We start from the raw sequence: 17,897 nt of genomic DNA on the forward strand, positions 1-17,897 counted from the left end.
TAGTCTACAAAGTGAGTCCAGAATAGCCAGGGCTACACAGAGAACCTCCGTCTCCAAAGGGTGTGTGTGTGTGCACAGGAGATGATAAAGGCAGAGAGGATGAGGAGGGTGGGCATCTGGGGTGGATGCACCTTCCAGTACCTTCTGAATTCAGAACCATGTAAACACGTAACTCAGAGAAAACAAAGTTCAAATGTTTGTATCTATAGAAGCCCAGGGTGTCATCCATTTCTGGCCTATCTCCAACTGACTGGGATGTTAGCCTGTCTCCTGAAGTGTGTCCTCCCCTACAGAAGCCTGAGAGCTGTGACAGCCCCTGAGGTGAGTGAGGTAAGCTGGGCCAGCTCTGTAAGGGTACAGGCAGCAGCTCTCCCGGGCCTGCACTTCCTCCCTCCCCCTGTAGGTGGGGCCAGAGAGTGATTGCTGTGGGAGGCAGCTCTCTGTGGAGACTGGAGGGCACAAGTGAGTAACATAAAATAGAAACGAACTTTATTTCTCTGAAAGAAGCAGACATCCATAGCTGGGGCAGCAACTTTGGCAACAGAGGCTTATGGGAACGCACTGAGCAGCAGCTGGGGAACAGCAGGGTCAAACAGGAAACTACTGGTGCCCCTGGGGTCTCCTTCCAGTCCTGGGGCCTCGGCCCATCCCTGCCAGAGAAGATCTTGGCACACTTCTCTGCTTCCCAGCCTTTTGAGACTGCTCACAGGTACAAGACGCTAAGACCAGTCAAGCCCACAAGTTCACAGTGAAGCCACGGGTTACATTCTGCCCCGACACTCCAGATGCCTACAGGGGCTCCCTGGAAAAGGGCCCAGCCCTGAGGAGGGCCTGTTGGGGGCTGGCCCGCTCTTCTGCGTGGCCAACATATCCTTCTTGTCCAAGCCAAGCCTGGCTTCCTCTCAGTCTCGTCCCCCAGAGGAAAGCCTGGGGGACACACACTAGCCACTAGCCCAGCCTTGATCTGGAGCCAGAGGCAGGTCACACACAGGGCCTGCCAGGCAGCTAGCTTCCCGTCTCGCCTTTACAAGGCTCCTTCCCACCTCTTGGTTGGGGCACTGAGGGCTGAACCAAGGTATACAGAACAGTGCTGGGTGGGTGGTGAGTGAGGTGGGCAAGGCGGGGCTCCCAGCCTCCTGCTGCCTGGCCTCGCTCTGTCCACTGGGAGCAGCAGGCAGTAGTGGGTCCTCCAGGCCTGAGACGGGGCACCCTGACCCACAGACAGGTTCACGTGGCTCCTTTTAAGGGCAAACCGTTGCTCTCCAGTCAACCGTCAGCGTCTGAAAGAAGAAATAACCAGAAAGTTCATCAACATGGGCTGGATAAACAGCTTGTGGGAAATTCAGGGTCACAAAAGAGAGCCACTGCCTTGAGGTGAGTGAGTGTGTGTGTGTGTAAATACAGGCATGCTCTCGAGCCACAAGGTGTGTAGAGAGCAGAGGAAACCTCGCCCGCCTTCTTGAGACGGGGTCTCTGTTGTTTTTCCGCTGCCTCCCATCTCTTCCAGGAGCAATGGGGCTGCAGAGGCTCGGGTTAGGTCTCCGGCTTTTGCGTGGGCTCTGGAGATTCAAACCCAGGTTCCCGTCCTCATGTTATCCAGTATCCCTGCACTAACTGGCACTCTAAACAGAAATACGCTCATGGGATCGGGACTGAGATGCTCTCCATGAAGCCCCCGGGGCAGCTGGGGAGCCAGGCTCCTTCAGGGCTCCCTGTTGCCCCTTTTACTCATCAACTCATCATAAAAACCAAATGTCTAAAAAGTCTAAGTGAGTTCATTTAGGGAGTTCTTTTCCAGCCAAACCACCTGACTCTAGGGTCCTGCACCTGCCCTCTGCTCTACCAGCTGGGGACTCTCCGGCTACGTGTGACCCTTCAAGGATAGGTAGGCGTTCCCCCACATTACCATACCCCAAAGACAGCTCTCTTGGGATGGGGGGAGGTGGGGCACAGAATGTGACTCACTCACTTGTGATGGGCAGGGCCACAGGAACCCAGAAGGTGGCAGCCGGCTTGCTCCAGGTTCCAGTCAAACATCTCCAGGACTTTGTGGCACTCCACCCGTGGTCGAAGACCCAGCCCGAAGAGCTGCTCCACCTGAGGGGCAGAGGGTGGTGGTGCCATGGGACACACTAGGGCCAAGGGGTACCCGAACAGAATGGGGGCACAGGACTGGAGCTAGCGGGTAGGGTGAGGCGCAGCAGGGCCAGCTTTCGGGGCCCCTGGATGCCAGAGCAGGCAGGAAGTGATAGTACCTTCAGATGCTGGGCAGCCCTCTGCACGCTCCAGCTGTGGCTCTGCAGGGCAGCCTGGCACTCCTCTGTGGTCACCCCATGCACCATGGCCTGCAGCTGGGCATACCCACCCATCAGCACCACTTGGGCCCATTCCTCTGGGTCCCTCAGACCCCTGCCCTTCACCTGGATGTGGGCCTGGCACTCACCATCTGGATCTTGTCTGCTGGCCGTGCAGCCTCTTGCCCATCACCTGGGTAGCCCCTCTGTGGCAGCCGAGCAGTGGCCCTCAGGGCTGGTGGCCGGGCCCCAGGGTTGCTGTTATTGGTGGAGAAGTTGGCCTTTGGGTCTGGGGCGGCCTGAGGCATAGGTCGAACAGTGGCCGTGGGGGCGGCGGGGGCTGGGGTAGTGGGTGGGGGCAGCAGTAGGGGCACAGGCAAGGAGGCTGGCTCTTCGGGGCTCTGGGCCTCCTGCAGGAAGCGCTGGTAGCGCTCCAGGTAAGGAGGGCGCTCAGGCAGCAGGTAGTAGTGAGTGCTGCTGACCTTCCTGCCATCACGGACGATGGGCAGGATGCAGGGGCCAGCCCGGGGGCCAGGAGCCTGGATCACTTGTGGCGTGGCGTATTTAGGGTCTGAGGCAAAGCTTTGGGTGGTGGGCATGGTCTTTCCAGGTGAGCTAGAGAGCCGGTGTGGTAGTGGAGAGCTGCCAGGCGGCACTAGGGGGCTTGGGGTCCTTGAACCTTGAGGGGACAGGGGTTCCCGAGGAGGCACCCGGGGAGGGGAGGCAGGTCCAGGCCACCGACTTGTCTCTTCCTCGCCTGAGGGAGCTGGAGATAGCTCCACACGTGGACGTGTGGGCCGAGGGGGGATAGGTACCCGGGGTGGCACCTGGGGCTTGTCATCACCTGCTGGGGTAGGGGAGGGGGTCAGTTGGCCTGTGGGGACCTGTAGCTGCCGCATACACTCCTGCTGCAGTGCCTGGAAGATCTCTGCAGTCTGGGCTGAGCTGGGTGGCTTGCCTCCACCCTGGGGTGGAAGGAACAGGTTATCCTCCAGGGCAGGGGGCAGCTGCACCTGCTCAGGCACAAAGGCATAGTTGGTCTCGCCCTGGCTAGGCCCAGGAGGGAGCCCTGCACCCACTAGGCTGTTGTTAATAGAGCAGACTTCAAAGTCATCCTCATCTTGGGCTACATCGTCGTAGGCAGGGGGTGGGGGCAGCGGGCGAGCGTCCCAGTCTACCACAGGTGTGGGATGTAAAGGTCGTGGCAGTGCCCGTGTGGGGCTCTGTGGTGGTGTCTTGTCCAGCAAGGAGCAGGCATCCATGGCCAACTGTGCCAAGGAGGGTGCACAGGGCCGTGGGGTTGGGACCACAGGCTCCTCGCCGAAGTCGATGAGCGTGAGCTCGCCCCCGCTGCTGCGGCCTGCCTTGGTGCCCGGTACTCGAGCCGAGGGCTTTGCTAGCCACAGCCCCCGGGGCAGGGCTGGCTTCCTCAGGCCAAGCCTCTTGAAGTCGCTGGACAGAGGGTCTTGGTCCTCACTCACAGGGTCGTATGTTGGCTCTGTGATTTAAAACAAAAACACCCCAATAGGGAGATGGGGTCAGATATAAATGGGGAACAAGGGAAGGTAGGATGTGTGAAAGAAAACCAAGTATCTCCCACCAACTACCCACTGAAGGTTAGCTCCTTCTGCCAGGAGTAATCTGACCCCACTCAGAACAGGACAGAACCTTTTCTCTCTGCCTTTAAGCTAGAGCAGGCACCTCCCACTCCCACCTGCCTCTGACGTTCCTTCCATAACACAAGGGCCCCTAACTCGCTCCTAGTTAGTAACACCCCCCCCCCCCACACAGCGGCACACCATCAGAGCAGACATGGAAGTCCTGATAGCTACCACCACATCCCAGAGGCCACCTCTGTCGGTCTGAAGAGCGTGAGGCTGGCTGAGCCACAGCAGAGCAAGATCAAGGCCAGGCTTTGAGGGTACAGATCAGGGAGGCAGGCATGCCGGGCCAGGCCCGCAGCAGAAGCTCACAGCACACACCCGCCTCCCCTCCCCACACAGCCAGCCACCAGGGCTCTGTACCTTCCAGGAGAGGAGTAGTGAGAGGAGAGAGAGGGCGGGGGCAGGGGCCCAGGCACCCTGAGCAGCCCCACTTACTCTGAGTGAAGATGGCAGGCTGAGGTGGGCGAGGTGGAGGCTCCCCTGTAAGAAAGGCCATGCGGACAGGGGAGGCAGACAGAATGACAGAGCCAGGTGGAGCAGACAGAAGAGTTGAGGGAGAGAGGGCAGAGAGAAGGGGGAGAAGAGGGAAGGAATGGGAGAGAGAAGGGGGAGAGAGAGAGCAAGCAAGCACAAGAGAGAGGGGAGAGGGGGGGAGAGGAAGAGAGGGAGAGATGAGCAGGAGTAAGCAAATGCACAAACCCAACTGAGATGGGAGGGAGCAGGGAGCAGGGAGGCAGGTGGAAGGACTGTTCCAGAATGACAGGCACAGGCTCTGGGGGGTGGATGGGGCTCCGGCTGAGCTGGAGACCAGAGTGTGGTGTGGGTGTTGGCTTGAGAGAGAAGAGCATGGTTAGGGAAGTCAGGGAAGCCAGGGTCTTAAGAGCCTGGTGAGGAGGGAGGGAGGGAGGAGGAAGCTGAGGCTGCAGGGCCCGGGCAGGACCAACCCAAGGGTACCCTCCTCGGCGGATACAGCTGCCTCTCTTCTCCCACCCCACGCCTAGCCAGAGCCAGGGATGCAGCTGTCCCCATAGGACAACAGCAGGCTCAGGGCGGCTTAAGGCAGTGCCCTCTTCTAGGTGGCTGGTAAGCTGGAACACCGAGGATGGAAGGACTCTTACTTTTTACCCTTCCTAGATGCGGGGTGTGTCGGGAGGTGCTTGGCTCCACGCTCAGCAGGTCGGGGGGGTCCATGGGGTTGCCCAGGTAGAGTCTGTTGGGAGAGAAGCAGGTCAGAAGGTGAAGCGGTGGCAGAGGACAGACACCTCTGGCAGATGTGCAGGCCCCATGCTCTGAGGCCAGGCCAAACCCACCACAAAGCCACCTCCTGACTGTTTAGGGGACAATGCAAAGGACTAAGATGTATCTTAGAGGAAGCTGAGTGACAGACCCGAGTCATAAGGCTGCCAGACTCCTGGGTCTGTATAGCTCCTAACCCTTCACCCAGAGGGGCCCACCACGGGGACAGGACACCTGACCCAAGCTGAGAAGCTGGTCCTTAATAACTGACGGCACCTCCAAGCCATGCTGGGCATCTGCCTGCTGGCGTGCTCTTGTCCTACAAGACCCTCCTGGGAGACTGGACAGGAGCACATGCTGCTAAGCCCATAGCAGGGTGGGCAGCAGGCAGATTCCTGCCGAGCCACAGGACTTGGGGCAGACACTGACCTGCCTGGCTGCTCCCCACTCACCCCAGCCCCTGTGCTGACTGTCGCTAGATCTGGGATCTGTGACTTAGTCACCACGGCTGAGTAAAGCCTGGAAGAATGAGGCTGGGCTGGCTGAGGCACTTCAGAAATGGGGCAGAGGGTGCAGGCCTCCAGCTGCAGGAGCCTCCCCTCCCTCTGCTTTCTCAGGCCCTCACCTGGTTCCTGTGAGCCCTTCAAGGGCCTGATGTTCTGGTGTGGGGGCCATGGGAGAACAAAGGCCTGTTTTACTATCCCCTCAGGAGGAGGCAGCTGGAGAACGGGACATAGAGGCCTAAAGCCTAGCAGGAGAGCCGACACAGACTGAATAGGATGGGCGGGGCACCAAGAAGTGCCTGGTTCTGGGTTTTCCCCAGGGGGCCCCCAATGACCTCACTCTACCTACAGGGGACTGAGTCCCTCCCAAGCAGAGTGAGCTCTGCAGACAGACTTGGGGCATGCTTAGCTCCTTCCAGGTCTGCTCGCACCTCTGGGAAGCAAACTGGCTCCTGCCTGGGCCTGTACACAAGACATGAGACCTGACCTCATAGGTTCGGGGCTCCAAAACTCTGGAACCCCCTGACGGAAACACTGCTCAGAGGCAAGTGTCTCCCCATGTGTCAGAAGGTAACGCCTCCTCCGGTGAAGTCACAGGGGACTTTTTAGCAAGTAAGAATGAGTTCATCCTTGAGATTTCCTGACCTTGGTTTTATCTACAGTGAAAAACTGTACACAGACAGGCGCTCTGCCCCACAGATGTGGCAAAGCGGTGCTGGGAAAAAGAAAATGCTGGGGGCCCAGCAAGAAGTGTCCTGGCCTCCCCACCCGTAGCCAATCTGGGCTCTCTGCTGGCCCCTACACCTTGTCCCAACCCACCTCCACACCCTACTCTACAAGAGTAGAGCAGGTGGGCTTCGGGAACAAAAGCAGCCGAGAGGGAAGAAATGAGTAACTTGAGCAGAGCCACACGGCACGGTGAGGCTGAGAGCTTGCGGGGAGGGGTGCCAGGGCAGAGAGCGAATGCAGAGAAGACCTCTGCTAACTCACGCCTCAGACACCTACACATCTAAGGCAAAAGCTGCAGCACACTGCAGGGCTGCGAGGCTTGCAGAGTCAGCATGCAGCAATGGGCCTAACTCACTTGTCCAGCAGTGCTAAACCAGACAGCACAGGGGAGACCATCAGTGCCTCATACAATGGCACAGAGAAACAACACAGCACAGAAATGTATGTGGTCCGAGAGTCTCACTAAAGGCCCTGTTGTTGGCAGCCTGTCACGAGAGAGTAAAGGAACTGACTACGGGAAGACACGCGCGTGTGCATGGCTGGAAGACCACTGTCCAAATCAGCTCGGGATAGGAGACCAGTGTGTGTTATGTGTAAGCTTCAAGGTGTGGTGTGGTGACATCTTGTGCAGGTGACTGAAGGTGCTCAGCAGCCAAGGGGCAAAGGTTGTGACTGCCCAACAGCTTCCTGCTCTAGGAAAAACTGGGAACAGAAGCTTCCACGACAGACCCTACTTGGTGGAAAGGCCAACCAGGCAAGGCCTTAGCCATGCCTGGCATCGTGGCTTGGGGAATGCCCTCTGGCGGCTCCTGGTGCTGCCTGCTTTGAGCAGCACTTTAACTGAGAGGCCTTTACCCCATCAGCGACACCCAGCCCCATCGATGGAGCCAGCGAGAGCTTTGTGCGTGGTGTCAACAATGTTGGGAGACCAGGACCAGGACCAGGTACTCACTCATCAATCCTGTCAGGGAACCCCCAGCAGTGGCGAGGGTCACTGTCGCCATGCCCTGTATGGATGAAGCTATTCTGGAGAGGCTGGCTGATGTCCTGGGCAGACAGGCCAGCCACGGAAGTCACCACATTTCGAGGGAAGGGTCCTACACACAGCGTCCGTGTGTTCTGACCTCGCCACCAGTAGTTCTCCGCCCTGTGTGACAGAGGTAACACAGTGAATACCAGGTACAAGTGACCCCAAAGGGACCCTTCTCATACCAAGGTCCCTTACTCCTGGGACCTGGCTACCTTGCCAGAGACGAGACCTCAAAATCAGTCCGGATACCAGTCCACTTTCCCCAACAGCAGCACCATAACCTGCCACTCCCTGAAGAGGGCCTGCCTATTTGCTCAGCCTTACCCTAAGCTCCTCTGGGTAGGCCGGGTAGCTTTTCCTACAGTCTACAAATAAAGAAACAGGTTCCAACAAGTGACATGACTAGCACATTTACTAGAATGATCACAGCCGACGCAATATTCAAATCAGTTAAGTCTGCAAAGCCAGGTCACTCTCACACTACCTATTTCCCTCCTCCAGTCAGGGTCTGGCCTTGGTCTTCTTATGGCCACCAGATCCACTGTCCAGCAGCGCCCTAGGAAGTCTGAGTGCTACAGCAGGCGAGGGGAGCCCAGGAGTTTAAGACCACGCCCTCTGGTTACTATTCATCACTTGCACGCAGCTCTGCAAGATACAGGAGCTCGTGGAGACCTGGGCCTTTTCCCCAGTGGGGCTTCGCACCACCTGAGAGCAGAGCTATGCGCTCCAGCCTTGCTGTCCTCTCCATCCTCAGGATGAGGCCTACCCTTGCCTTACAGTCAGGGATCCAGAAGGGAGACGCAGAATTTCCGGTATGGCAAACCGTCAAGACCCCAGTCCCTCACTCCGCAGACAAAACACAAGCAAACCTGTACCTGGCCCAGCTGAGGCCCATTCAGCATGCAAGCAAGTGGAAAAAGGGATGAAGCTCTCTCCGGAAACTCCAGATGCCCCAAAAGCTGACTGCTGAGGCCCCTGCATCTGCTGCTGGTACCTAAAGAAGTGGGTGGAGTCTGGGCACCAGTGGGAGCCCTCTTGCTGCCGGGACATATCCACACCACCACTGCCCGCCCTATCTCCTCACGGTCACATCATCTGTCCCAGAGCCACGACGGAGAACCTGGAGAGGTGCTGTGCGCTGCCACAGCTGCCTTCTGGTCACTAAGGCTGCCTGCTGGCCCACCACCAGACACAGCCACCCTGTGATTACTCCCTGCCTTCAGGGTCGGAAGGGCAGGGAAGGAAGGAAGAAAGGACAACACCCTGAGAAGGGACAAGTCTCATCTGAAAATAGCAGATCCATTCCAAAGAGAGAAGGACCTCAGCCGCAGAGCTGCCCATGGAAAGTGTAGGACAGCAGTGCCTGCCCTGCACCCAGGGTGGGCTGCTCTCCCAATGCCAGCGGCTCCTCAAGGCAGCCCCTCACTTCCCTGGGCTGGCCCTGGACTCTACCCGCCCCCCACACCCCCCTGAGGTGCTTGTTAACTCAGCCGCAGCAGAGGCAGAAATATGACCCAAACATTCTGCTCACGACACACACAACCCTACCTTGCCCCTAAGGGCACAGACTCAGTGCCTTCCACCCCTCCTACCACAGGAAGTGGAGGCTGTAGGACAGGACAGGCCAAGAACCTGCCGATGGATTTCAAAACCTCTGCCCCCACTCAGTAGCAGTTCCCAAAAAACAAAACAAAAAACAAACACACACACACACACACACACACACACACACACACACACACACACACACACACACACACACACACACACGGGCTGCAGCCATCTTACCTGCCAAGTGAGACCCCTGAGAGAGGCCAGTCATCACTTATACCTTCTTCAAGTCTGTTTTTATTTTTATTTTTTAGTTCTTTTGGACAGGGTCTTTCTATGAAATCCCAAACGTCCTGGAACTCACTCTATGGATCAGACTGGCTTCAAACTCACAGAGCTCCTCCTGCCCTGCTTCCCACCTGGGATTAAAGGGGTGCTCTACCATGCTCAGTATACCTCCAAATCTAGGCGAGCCCCCTAAACTCAGCTCACAGAATACCTAGCTGCCCTCTCTCTGCCTGAAACCCTGGGGATGGAGCTTACAGAATCTGAGCACTGGGACACGCTCATAGAGCTGGGACTAGGAAGCACACTAAACCAGCTGCAGAGAAGAGACACACAAGGCCAGGAGACAAGCGGGAAGAACGTCAGGAGCCACAGAGAGGAGCCCAGCCCGAGGAGACACAGTGGCCGGAGCACCTGGAGACGTGGAAGCAAACAAACAGCAATCCTGGGCAACCACAGACACACACACAGGCCCACTCCCAAGGGCTCACCGGCTGCTGTGGCCTCGTGCCCCTCACCTCCCACCTCCTGAGCAGCTCCAGGGACCAAGCAAGAGCCGGCACCTCAGAGGGAGGCGGTCAGGAGCTGAACCATCCGCTGTGGCAGTATCAGCAGCTGACGCCAACTGGAGCCTGGGGCGCAAGGGCAGGACTGGGTGCACCCAGGACAACCTCCCAGGAAGAACCACTCCCCTGGCCCCTCCTGCAGCCTGCTTTGCTCTCAGTGACCCAGGGCACCGGTTCTAGAGACACGCAGGAAGCTCCTGAGTTGCCCCATGGGAGCATAGGCTCCAACTGGAGCAGGAGGCGGGACTGGTAAACACCCGTGGCCAGAGGAGCACAGGACGGAGCTGGATGCAGGGCTTCCTGGCTCCTTTAAGTAGGAATGGCTAAAGGCCAACTGCTGGCACTAAGTCTCTGTCAGGTACCTCCAAGGAGGTCACCGGCCTCCCCCTCTCCAGTCTTCCTATCTCTAGGCTGTTTCCCGTGCACTATCTCTCCTGCGCCCCTTACTTCCTCCCCAGGTCCAAACACGCGCGTGGGTCCCTCCTGCCTCCGTGTCTCCCCTAGCAGTTTCCTGCTTTCTTTTTTCTATCGTCAACTCCCATTCTCTGTAACCTAGAGAATGAACATCACTCTTGCTCCAAGAATGGGACGTGAGCCCGGCATGAGAAAGCCCTGGTCTGTGGTAGTGGGACGGGGCCACAGTGGGTACAGGTGAATCCAAGACACCCGAGGCCCATTGCACTGACTCAGGCTGACTCGCCCAACTCACTAAGCCCAGGAAGGGCGCCTGCACGTGTCCTTACCCAGTTCTGAGTCAGAGGAGGGGAGTACAGGGGATCCCCACTCTGCCTCACTTTTCTTCCTGGTCCCCTACACTCACCCACAGTCCTAGAGCAGAGGCGCCCTGCCCCAGCCAGTTCCTCAGACACTGTGGGGATCAGCCCACTGGAGGGCCAGGGCAGGTGCTGGGATGAGACAGATGGGGATGCAGGTAGGAAGCTGAGGCTAGGGACGCCATCCCTAAAGCTTCGGCTGGTCGGGCACACTGCAGTCCTTACCAGGAAGGGCTGGGAAGGGTGTCTAAGCAGTGGATGGAGGAGTCCGCTGACTGGGGAACCCTGGGAGGCTCAACAGGAGGGACAGAAAGTTGCTGAAAGGGCGAGGCCGAGCAGGGGAGGCTGTTCGGGAGTCTGATTCTATGCAGCCGGGAATGGCAGCTCCCATTTACAATCCCACGACGCGGAGACAGAGGCAGGAGGATAAGGTGTTTATGGCTAGCCTGAGCTACATGAAACCTTCTCTCTAGAAACTGGGGTCGGGAGGGACCCCTATGCTGAAGCCAGCAGTGGGGAGAATGAGAAACACTCAGGAATTCTAGCCCTGGCTCCCAGTTCTGAGGCCAAGCTGAGCCACAGCCCTACTCCTCAGCACAAGGGCACTTTGGCCCTAATACACACAGCCAGGGCTGGAGCCCAGTGGGCAAGGGCAGTGGGCTGGGGTGAGCAGGGAAAATCCCACCTAAGCAGTGGGAGTGAGGCCTGTCACCTGGACACTGCCCACTCCTGCCTGCTTGCTGGGACGGGAACCTTGGAGGCAGAGCCCTACCTTCCCTCGATGACAGTGATGACGTCATTCATCTGGATGTGCAGCTTATCTGGCTCCTCAAAGTCCTGAAGAGCCCGCATGTCAGTAGGCTGAGCCTGGGGGCAGGAACAGGTCATTGCCCAGCCCAGGACTGAGCCTCGGACTATCCCATTTGCACCCTGAGCCACTGCGGGCAGGTCTGCCCCTCACCTCTAGCAGGAAGTCCCGAAGGGCCACAAATGTGGGTCTGTCCTCTGGCTTGTGGGCCCAGCACTGGACCATGACGTTGTAGATGTCTTGGGGGCAGTCCTCAGGCCGGGGCAGGCGCTCCCCTTCCTTGTCAATCTTATGCAGGATCTGCCAGGCAGGGTGGCGCAGAGGTTAGGGACAGCAGAGCACCTTCCCGCTGACCTGTCCTACAGCTGAGGATGCTGCCTGACACGCCTGCCCGCCATAACAAAGTTCTGCTGCTAGGGAAGGCTCTGTCCCCAGAGCCCAAAGACGTCTATTCCCAGTCCTAGCTGTGCCCGGGACTCATTTCTCACCCGTGTCCTCCTACCCCATCCCTGCCTGTGACGCTCTGGTCACGCCTTCTCTTTTGGAAGCTCTCAGAGATGCCTTGTCAACACGGGGTGTGCAAGAGATGGGAGTCTACCGGAAAAGAACCAGCTCCAGCCAGCTCAGGTTGGGAGCCAGGGATGGAGTACTCCCACTGCCCCATGAGGAACCCCCTCTCCCAGCCCCCTCACCTGGCTGCCGTTGAGACCAATCCAGGGCTCCTGGCCATACGTGAACATCTCCCACAGCGTGACCCCAAACATCCAGGTGTCACTGGCATGGGAGAAAGTCCGCGTCTTCAGGCTCTCAGGGGCACACCTGAAAACAGGTAAGGGTCAAAGGGAAGGTTTCTTGGGGACCTCTACCTATTACTCCCCCTTAGCTACTACCTCTGTCACCAGGAGACTCCATGATCTCAGCAAATTATCAGCCCAACCAGGGGCAGGCCAGGTGCCACCACGATATGCACGTGGAGAGCACTAGTCACAGCCTACAGATGATGCACAATCTATTCCTGCCTGCCACCAGCTCTACCCAGACACGCCTACTGACTGGCCTAGCCCGGCTACTCGCCATACTAACAGCCAGTCCTGTTACCTACTGCCCTTTGGGTCCAAAAAGCAGTTATGCCTTCTAGTACCACCCTGCAGAATTCCTTGGGTGGATGTGCAAACATATAAATACATAAGAAAGGCATCCCAGGCCCAGAAACAATGAGGACGGGCCAGGGCAGTCCTGTGGTGGGTAACAGAGGCCCCAGAAGTTTGAGGCGTGGGTCTGCTGAGACTGGATTGGAGCTCAGGCCCTACAAGCCAGCAGCACCTGCCCCTCACCAGGCAAAGGGCACCTTGCGATGTTCTTGCATGACATAGTGGTCGTCATTCTGGGGCAGGGCCCGCATCAGTCCGAAGTCCCCAATCTTGACCAGGTCACGGGTAGCCAGCAGCAGATTCCGAGCAGCCAGGTCACGGTGAATGAACCGCTTGGACTCCAGGTAGCCCATGCCCTCAGCCACCTGTACAGCGTAGCGGCTCAGAGTCCCCAGGAGGAAGTGACCTTGGTGTTTACGTAGCCGGTCCAACAGAGATCCTAGAGGTGCCAGCTCTGTCACCTGAGGCCATACGGAAGACAAAGAGGATAAATCCGGTAGCCGCTCTCCCCCACCCCCTTCTGGAGGTCAGCCACAGCTACAGTCCTTCCTGACCTGTGTGCTGAGAGCCACCACGAGTCCTACAGCATTCCAGGCCTGTCCCTTCAGCCACCCCCAAGAATCTGAGCCGCAGAGAGAAGCACCCCAAAGAGGTCAGGCTACAACTCCTTGCCAATGTGCTCTGGAAAAATCTAAAGATGGCAGTACCAGGCAGGGCCCTAATAAACCCCTTTGCCACACATGGCGGGCGGCCGCAGGAGGAAGAGCTCGCCTGGGGGCCTAGAACCTGCAGGCTGCTTTCTGACCCTCCCCGCACCCAAGCACTCACCATCTTCATAGGTGGGGTGAGCACCACGCCATACAAGCGAATGAGGTTTCGGTGGTCAAGTGAGTGCATGGCGTTGACCTCCCGGATGAAGTCATCCATGGCCTCTGGCTGGCTCAGCACATCGGGTTTCAGGCACTTCACGGCCACACTCACCTGCCCAGAGCAGGGTTAGCAGGGAGTTAGGTCTTTCATGGTCCCCAACACTGAGCTAACTGCTCCTTCCAACTCAATGCAAAGGTCCTTGTCTCAGACCTGTTGGCCTGAGCGGGTGAGCATGCCCTCAGAGCTTACATACTGTGTCCCCTGCATGGGAACAGCAGCTCACTGACCTCTAAAGGTCATTAAACGCAGACCTCCTCTTTCTGGGAAAGATCCAAAATTAGCAGTGATGGTAAATCAAGAGAAGAGCACTATGAAGACAAACTGTAACACAGTCTGACTATGATGCCGTAATCTATAGAACCATAGGCAGCAACAGCAGCTTCCCTTAGAAAGGGGCTGCTGAGCGGCCAGGGCTTGGCAGATCCTGGGGGGTACTATCTGGGAAGTGCTTCTGGCCCATACGTATATTTAAAAATCAGTATTCATTCACTTGTTCATTCTCTCTCCCTCTCTCTCTGCCAGTGTGTGTGTGTGTGTGTGTGTGTGTGTGTGTGTATAAATATGGAAGTTTTTTAAAAATACAATTAAGAGGAAAAAAGGCTATGACTGAAAAAAAGAATCAAAACTGGCTAAAAAAGGCATGGTTGTAAATGTCTTTAATCTAAGAAAGCAGGAGGCAGGGGCAGGCAGATCTCCAAGAGTTTGAGGCCAGCCTGGTCTAGCTAGCCAAAGCTTCACAGAGAAACCCTGTCTCAAAAAAGCAAAAAAAAAAAAAATCAAGATTATGTCTTAGTGCTAGAGACATGGCTTGGTGGTACAGCACTTGCTTCAAGGCTAATCCACTACCATGAAGAAACAAAGAAGACCGAAGACCCTGGCACAGCAGGTTCAAAGACATCCTGGTTTACCCACTGAGATGCTGTCTCAGAACGAAACAGTATCTTCAATCAACTCCACAGAACACCTGCGGGATGGGGGTGCCCAGCTGAGCATCGGAACTGCAGACCACTGGGTTTTCTTCATTTTTCCATGCCCAGTCTTTCATAGTAAGCATTCTATACGTAGACTTGAAAAAAGAAGCCACTGTGCTTAGTAAAACCTGAACATAGGGCTGGAGAGATGGCTCAGAGGTTAAGAGCACCGTCTGCTCTTCCAGGGGTCCTGAGTTCAATTCCCAGCAACCACATGGTGGCTCACAGCCATCTATAATTAGATCTCTTCTGACGAGCAGGTGTATATGGAGGCAGAACACTATATATGTAATAAATAAATATTTTAAAAAACCCTGAACATAGCTCAAAAGTGCCTGTACAACCTATCCCTAGATAGCTGTCTCCTGACAGGGGAGAAGCGCCCACCGGCGAGCTCACCGTCTTCCCCGCAGGAGCGTCCCATTCACCCCTGCGCACCACGCCAAAGGAGCCATCTCCCAGCTTCTCCAGGAGGCGCAGGTCCTTCTCCCCGATGAGGCAGGTGAGGCTCTGCAGGGTCCCCTCCCCTGCCAGGCCCCCTGGGGTGGGCGAGGGCTTCCGGAAGGTGTTCTGAGAGTGATGAGGAGGGAACTCAGCCTCCAGCCGCTTTCCACTGAACACCTGTTTGAAAAGGGCCAAGGGCCAGATGGAACCCAGGGCCCCAGAGTCACTCAGCCCCGCCCTACTGGTAAAACTCAGACAGCTCCTGGCTTTGCCAGGCTGCCTGGGGGCAGTTTGCTAAAGGCTCACACATCCTCCATTATATACCCTAACTGGGAGCCCACAGATTAATATGCAGCTTGTGGCTGAGGCGACCCCAATTGGTCTGTGAAGACAGAGCTAGCCCAAAGCCCTATAGATAACACCTCTCCTGCCCCACCCCCACCCCTTCCTACCCTTCCCTTCCTGAACCTCCTATACAGCACAGACTCTTGTCCCTAGCATACAAAGAGAGGGTAGGAGCCTGAGGGGCCCTCCAAACACCTCCCTGTCCATTTTTAGCCCTGGCCCCTTCTCTGGGTTAACCATTTGGCGCTGTCTGTCTCTACCCTCCCTGGGGAGTCGGCTGCCCTTCATCCTGCCCAGGGGAGAAGATAATTTTAGTCTGAGGTTGAACCATGGGTGTGTGTTATGTATGTGTATGAGGTCCAGATGAAGCCACTCTTCGCTGGAGAAGGGCCTGGGAAGACAGCTGGGTTTCTGGAGGGGCGCCTAGAGCCAAAGGCTGAGAAGGAAGGGCCAAAGGTCAAGAGACAGGAAGAGAAGGACCATGAATGAGCAGACCTGGCCATGCAGTCTGACTTGGCCCCCTCCACTGGGGCTGCCGAAGCTCAAGCTGCCGGCTACAGACTCTTGTCACTTCCCTCCCTAAGACTTGGCCAGCCCCACCTGCATGTGCTAAGGGGCAGCTCAAACCCGAGGACTGTTTTTGGACGCTGTCCTTTGCTCCTAGTAATTAGAATTCCTAACATTTGCCAGTAGCATTCAAACTTACAAGGTCTGCCTTAGCCACTGCAGCCAGGAGGGACCCTTCCCACAGCCCTGCAAGGTAGGCTGGGTAATGGAGCCAATGCTGGTTTTCCCAAAGAGAGGGTCACTGATCACCCAGAGACTGTCAGCTGGGGACAGATCCAAAACCTCCACATTGCTTTTCTCTTCTTCTGTCAATCAGTCCCAACACACTCACCCTTCGCTAAAACCTGGGCAAAGGACCAGGACTGTGTCCCCAGAAAAGGCCACGGGTCTCAGGAGACAGCCCCTTTGCCAGACTGCAGCCAGGAAATCTCGACTGCCCAATCCCTGTCCAGCTGTTCTGCCCTGCTCAACCCCCACCCTAGCTCTGGGGCCACAAGTGTGGAGGGAGGCCCTGGCTGGCTCACTTCCTCTTGCATTGTCTTCCAGACAATGGGCAAAGTTCCACTGAGTCAGACCTGGGACTCACAACACCACAGACCCAAATTAGGATGGGTGGGGGGAGCTACGGGGAAGGAAGCTGCCAGCATAGCCAATGGCCAGAGGGACCTGAAGACAGAGGACGTGGGAGCACGTGGGCAGGGGGGCAGAGCAAGGCAAGCTGTCCAGACAGTCCCCACTACCCCATGCTGGACACTGGCCCGACACTCAAAGGAAGGAACACTTGTCAACAAGTCCCTGCTCCCGCACACTGAGAGGCTGTGAAACAAACCCTCACTGCACACAGGCCTCTCACGTGTCCATCTGTGACGGACACAGACACTTAGCCAGGCAGCTCCACAAGTGCCCTACCAGATAAGAGCCTGGAGGAGGGAGGTCTGTACAAAGTGTGAGGGGATGGGTGAGATTACTACCTCTGGGGAACAGAAGAAGGTTCCTAGGCCTGCCAGCAGCCCTTGGGGTGTCCCTCCACCCCCACAATGCTTACTCACACACCTTGCTCATCCACGACTTGCGTTTGCACATGGCCTTCCTCCTCTTCACAGCCTCCCACAGCCGCCTCTGGCCTGCAAGGAGGGAAAAGGAACCCAGGGCTGTCAAGTCATGAAAAGCCTGCTGACGTCCTCCCACAGGCTTGCTCGGTCCCTGGGGTAGACCCACGACTAGACACCACTCAACACAAAGACACCGACCGGTGGGTTGCCCAGCCAACCAGGAACTTCATCCACCCAATCTCTGCATTCTACCTCTGGGTGCTTCTCAAACTGGGTGGGGTGGCCCAGTCGTGCCAGTCCTCTGCCCCCCAACTCTGTAGGCAAACCAGGTAAGGAAGTCGACAGAATGTTCTCCATTCTATTAAGGTTTACTTTCCATAACATGTTCTTACACTACTGACATCAGACACTGTCCTGGCTGGTTTTATACCAACATGACACAAGCTAGAGTCATTGACATCAGAGAAGGCGCCTCAACTGAAAAGACAGCCCCTATAAGGTTGTGCTATACACAAGCCTGTGGGGTGTTTTCTTAATTAGTGATTGATTGATGGGGGAGGGCCCAGACCATTGTGAGTGGTGCCACCTCCCGGGCTGGTGGTCCTGGGTTCTATAAGCAAGCAGGCCAAGCAAGCCAGTAAGCAGCACCCCTCCATGGCCTCTGCATCAGCTCCTGCCTCCAGGTTCCTGCCCTACTGAGAGCTCCTGTCCTGGTTTCCTTCAATGAACAGCGGTGTGGAAGTGTAAGCCAAATAAACCTTTTCCTCCACAAGCTGCTTTGGTCATGGTGTTTCATCACAGCAATGGTGACCCTAACTAGGACAGAAATCACCTAACTACCCAAGCCAAAAGTACTGTCAATTAGTGTCCTTTATTTTAGCTTGTAAAACATTCGGCTGTTCTGAGTTGAACACACTAAGGTTACCCATTGTGGTTTTCTGTTTTTTGTTTTGTTTTGTTTTTTGTCTTTGTTTTTGTTTTTTAGACACTCTACTGTA

At 56.6% G+C, this 17,897-nt stretch overlaps 1 protein-coding gene across 11 annotated transcripts in view; it reads right to left on the bottom strand.

Annotated features, from left to right (window-relative positions):
* Positions 1–467: 467 nt before the first annotated feature.
* The window catches only part of TNK2 (tyrosine kinase non receptor 2), a 37,884-nt gene continuing 20,454 nt past the window's right edge, over positions 468–17,897 (bottom strand). For 3 of the 11 annotated variants that reach the window (XM_084801478.1, XM_084801475.1, XM_084801471.1), the window contains exons 3-16: positions 16,901–16,971; positions 14,891–15,112; positions 13,419–13,571; positions 12,774–13,051; positions 12,132–12,258; positions 11,593–11,739; positions 11,404–11,498; positions 7,379–7,573; positions 5,077–5,168; positions 4,394–4,438; positions 2,444–3,792; positions 2,256–2,351; positions 1,970–2,097; positions 468–1,280 (exon numbers count right to left, since the gene is read on the bottom strand). In XM_084801478.1, the coding sequence (XP_084657604.1) occupies positions 1,274–1,280; positions 1,970–2,097; positions 2,256–2,351; positions 2,444–3,792; positions 4,394–4,438; positions 5,077–5,168; positions 7,379–7,573; positions 11,404–11,498; positions 11,593–11,739; positions 12,132–12,258; positions 12,774–13,051; positions 13,419–13,571; positions 14,891–15,112; positions 16,901–16,971 (3,005 nt within the window). In that variant the 3' untranslated portion in view covers positions 468–1,273. Of the gene's footprint in view, positions 1,281–1,965; positions 2,098–2,255; positions 2,352–2,443; positions 3,793–4,393; positions 4,439–5,076; positions 5,169–7,378; positions 7,574–11,403; positions 11,499–11,592; positions 11,740–12,131; positions 12,259–12,773; positions 13,052–13,418; positions 13,572–14,890; positions 15,113–16,900; positions 16,972–17,897 lie in introns of all 11 variants that reach the window. The other 8 variants (XM_084801473.1, XM_084801474.1, XM_084801480.1 and 5 more) reach the window with 4 other exon arrangements.

Source organism: Acomys minous, assembly GCF_964271855.1.
Source record: "Acomys minous genome assembly, chromosome: 11".
NCBI lineage: Eukaryota > Metazoa > Chordata > Mammalia > Rodentia > Muridae > Acomys > Acomys minous.